At 39.0% G+C, this 3141-nt stretch overlaps 1 protein-coding gene across 1 annotated transcript in view; it reads left to right on the top strand.

The window, feature by feature from the left end:
• The first annotated feature begins 2306 nt into the window (after window positions 1-2306).
• Window positions 2307-3141, top strand: part of LOC119594788 (mucin-7-like) — a 5832-nt gene continuing 4997 nt past the window's right edge. The window contains exon 1 of the mRNA XM_037943878.1: window positions 2307-2910. Coding sequence (XP_037799806.1) covers window positions 2824-2910 — 87 coding nt within the window. The 5' untranslated portion in view covers window positions 2307-2823. The remainder of the gene's footprint in view (window positions 2911-3141) is intronic.

The following is a 3141-nucleotide window of genomic DNA, read 5'->3' as shown; positions in this document are numbered from 1 at the left end:
TAGTGGAAGTTATTGATCATATTGAGATTAGGTTTAAGATGATGATAGTTAGCTGTGAATCTTCTATATTGCCTTTGCTTGTTTGTACCAGGGAGGTACACAGAGAGGCTTTTTTTTTGCTGCCCTTTCTCTTCATATCAAACGTGTCCTCAAAGTCAAATTCAAGGAAGAGGAGCCATTTTAGTTACTTAGGCGAATGTTTTACCTTAAAAACTGTAGGTCATTTCTTATCCCTGTCTGTTTGTGTTTCTTGTACATGTGTATATGTTGAAAATCAGTATGCCTATATTCAATATAAATATTAAACATAAGAATGATAGTATGTTAGATATAAAGTGTTTATGTGTTTTGGGTTTAAGTACTGATCTGGGATATAAGTAAACGTATAAGTATGTTTAGTATAAGGATATACGTGTCTGATATAATGTATGGATATGGAAAATAAGTATATGTGTATAGAAACAATTACGGATGTAAGTGAGTGTTGAATATAAGTATGGGAGTATGTGTTGGATATAAGTTAAAGTGCATGTGTTAGATATAGATAATGATGTATGTGTACGTAGTGGATAGAAATATAGGTGTATGTATGCTGGATATAGGTATTAAGTATGAGTATATTGGATATAGGTCCGCGAGTACAGTCTGTGTGCGCGTGTATGTTTTATGCATGTATATGTATGTATGTTTTATACCTCACATAAAATGTCTTCAAATACTCTTGTATCTTATTCTGAGATTTTGAACATTTCAGCCTACATTTCCCAAAGGTCTTTGTCTTCGACGATGCTTACATGTTTTTCATCATACGTCGTAAGTTCACCAAAAAATAGTGTGTATTTTTTCCACCGACAATTATTACCTGATTGTGAATCTCGATGTGAAAATGCGTTTTATTTTAGCATTTGCCTCTTCAGCCATACATACAAGCAATACCTACAAAAGTATTTTATCGGGAGAATACACAATTAACAGTGGAATAAACAACATACGAAATCATTACACGATGTTATATTTCGCCGAGAGAAGTAACCAGCGCGAAAATATATTCCAGCAAACTTTTTTCAAACCCGCCTCGACGGCTGGAGATTTGCCAACCCAAATTATACCTGTTAATATGGATCCTTACTTTTTAAAAACATTTTAACTATATTTCACAATTTCTAGACATTCTGCTAAACCTGCGATCTCTTCTGAGTTTTCTCTTCCTAGTCTATTTCGCCAAATTAGAAATGAAAGGCTTGGAGATGTAGGCAATCGTTAAAACTCAAAAGTCGAAATAACAGAGCTAGACTTCCAGACACGATGTTGCTGCTTTTGGCCTTGGATTATATGATTTTCCTTTTAGTTCATATTAATGTGAATTAAGATGCTCGCTGTTTCCTGTTTCCGTATTTGGGATGCTGTGCTCTGAAAACTGCTTAGTTTGAGTCATTCCGACTGTGTATTTCGTATTATATATGTTTAGATAGAGTTTTCATCTAATGTATAATAATGTTACATTTCTCAGAGGTTTAAAATGCAAAACGAGAAGAACGATGTTGCATTTGTTTAATATTAAAAAAGGAAATGTTGAATATTATTAAGCGAGCACTGACATTGGCTTGGCGATTATCCATAAAAATGTTGGACGGAAATGCCAGCGGCGTTAGTTGAGTGCCTTCTGTCTGTACACTTTTGCGGGTAGAATATGGAAATATCTGCGGAAAAATGTGGTTTATATGTAATCAGGGGTGTATATGTAGAATGTTGGGTTTAAAACATACATAAGGCAGTCATTAAGCTAATGATTTTCTCCAGATATTTGGGGCCTTTCTCTATGGATTCGACGAGGAGGTGAATCGGAGATTTTATTTTAATTCATACTCAACATTTACGCTACGAATTACGGGTAGAATAAACGCCCCAAAGAAGTACAGATAGCAAATCGAGAGTCATGGAGTACGCCTGTACGAGGAGCCAGATGATAATGGTTTTTGTTGCTACCCGAGGGGCTTGGGCGGCCGGCCAATCGGAGACGAGCCGACGGGGGACGAGGAAATCCGAGAGTTTCCGAACGCGACTGCCATATATGGTCGTTATATTAAAGATACATGTCGATTTACATATTGGATTTTGTGTTTTTATTATGGGTGATGGTATTTTGTACGGGGATTTTTGAATAAAAATGTATGAAGGTATTGTTATACGGAGAAATCGGCTATATTGTGAGGCTCTAGCAAATGCGCTCAGGGTGAAAGTAGGGCGATCCGGGCGCTGATTGGTCGACGCGCGTGACGTCACAGCGCCTTTGTTGTGATGACGGCGATTCAATGGAAGAGGAGAGGGAGAGCAGACGCCTTTCGCTCGCTCCAGCAGATAGCTCGAGAAGTACAGTTCTGGACTGGGATCGGCAAGAATACGCCGAGCTTTTGTGTCGGTAACAGAGGGAGGAAACTCAGGAGTCGCACAAGAAGACGAGAGTGGCATTAATTCCTCGGAGAAAAAAAGAAAAGTTTTTCGCTTTTGGAGTTTCCTGCTTCGCGTCGACGCCATCTTGTGACCTGAGGAATATCAAGGATTTTTCTTAACTCGGAGTCTTTTAGGAGAGAGAGAGAAGGAAATCATCTCGGCGCAGTCTGCGTTTCGTTCCCAGTACTGGAGTGTACGCACATCCGGAGTCTTAAAATTCAAAAGGATAAAAAAAAAAAAGTTTTCAAAAAAGACCGAACTCGCACATATTCGCAGCCAGTGAATGAAGTCGTGATACTTAGAGATAAGAGAGAAGAGATTCGGAGAGCTAACTTTCGCCCCCAGAGAGTCATACGATAACCCTACATCGAAATGGCTGGATCAAGAACGAGTCCCAGCGGAAGGCAGCAGAAGGGGCAGCCGAAGGCCCATGAGGGTGACACGCATACTTCTCAGCAGGTAAATACTGATTTGTACTACAATAATTATTTTTTCCTTATAGGACATTTCTCCATTTTTTATTTTTGAGTTACTAGTTGTTTGCATTGACCTAGGTTCATGTGAGTGTGAGTGTTTCGGTCAATAGATGAATTGTTTATTTTCCTGAAGGCGAGGCGCGTCTGTTTACAACTCGGCGTCCATTTTGTATCCGCGAGTGACAGCTTTGAGCGTATGGCTAATGTTTGCGTA

This window comes from Penaeus monodon, chromosome 34 (assembly GCF_015228065.2).
Source record: "Penaeus monodon isolate SGIC_2016 chromosome 34, NSTDA_Pmon_1, whole genome shotgun sequence".
In the NCBI taxonomy this organism is placed as follows: domain Eukaryota; kingdom Metazoa; phylum Arthropoda; class Malacostraca; order Decapoda; family Penaeidae; genus Penaeus; species Penaeus monodon.
The sequence above is the reverse complement of the archived record's forward strand: the minus strand, read 5'-3'. Positions and strand labels throughout refer to the sequence as shown.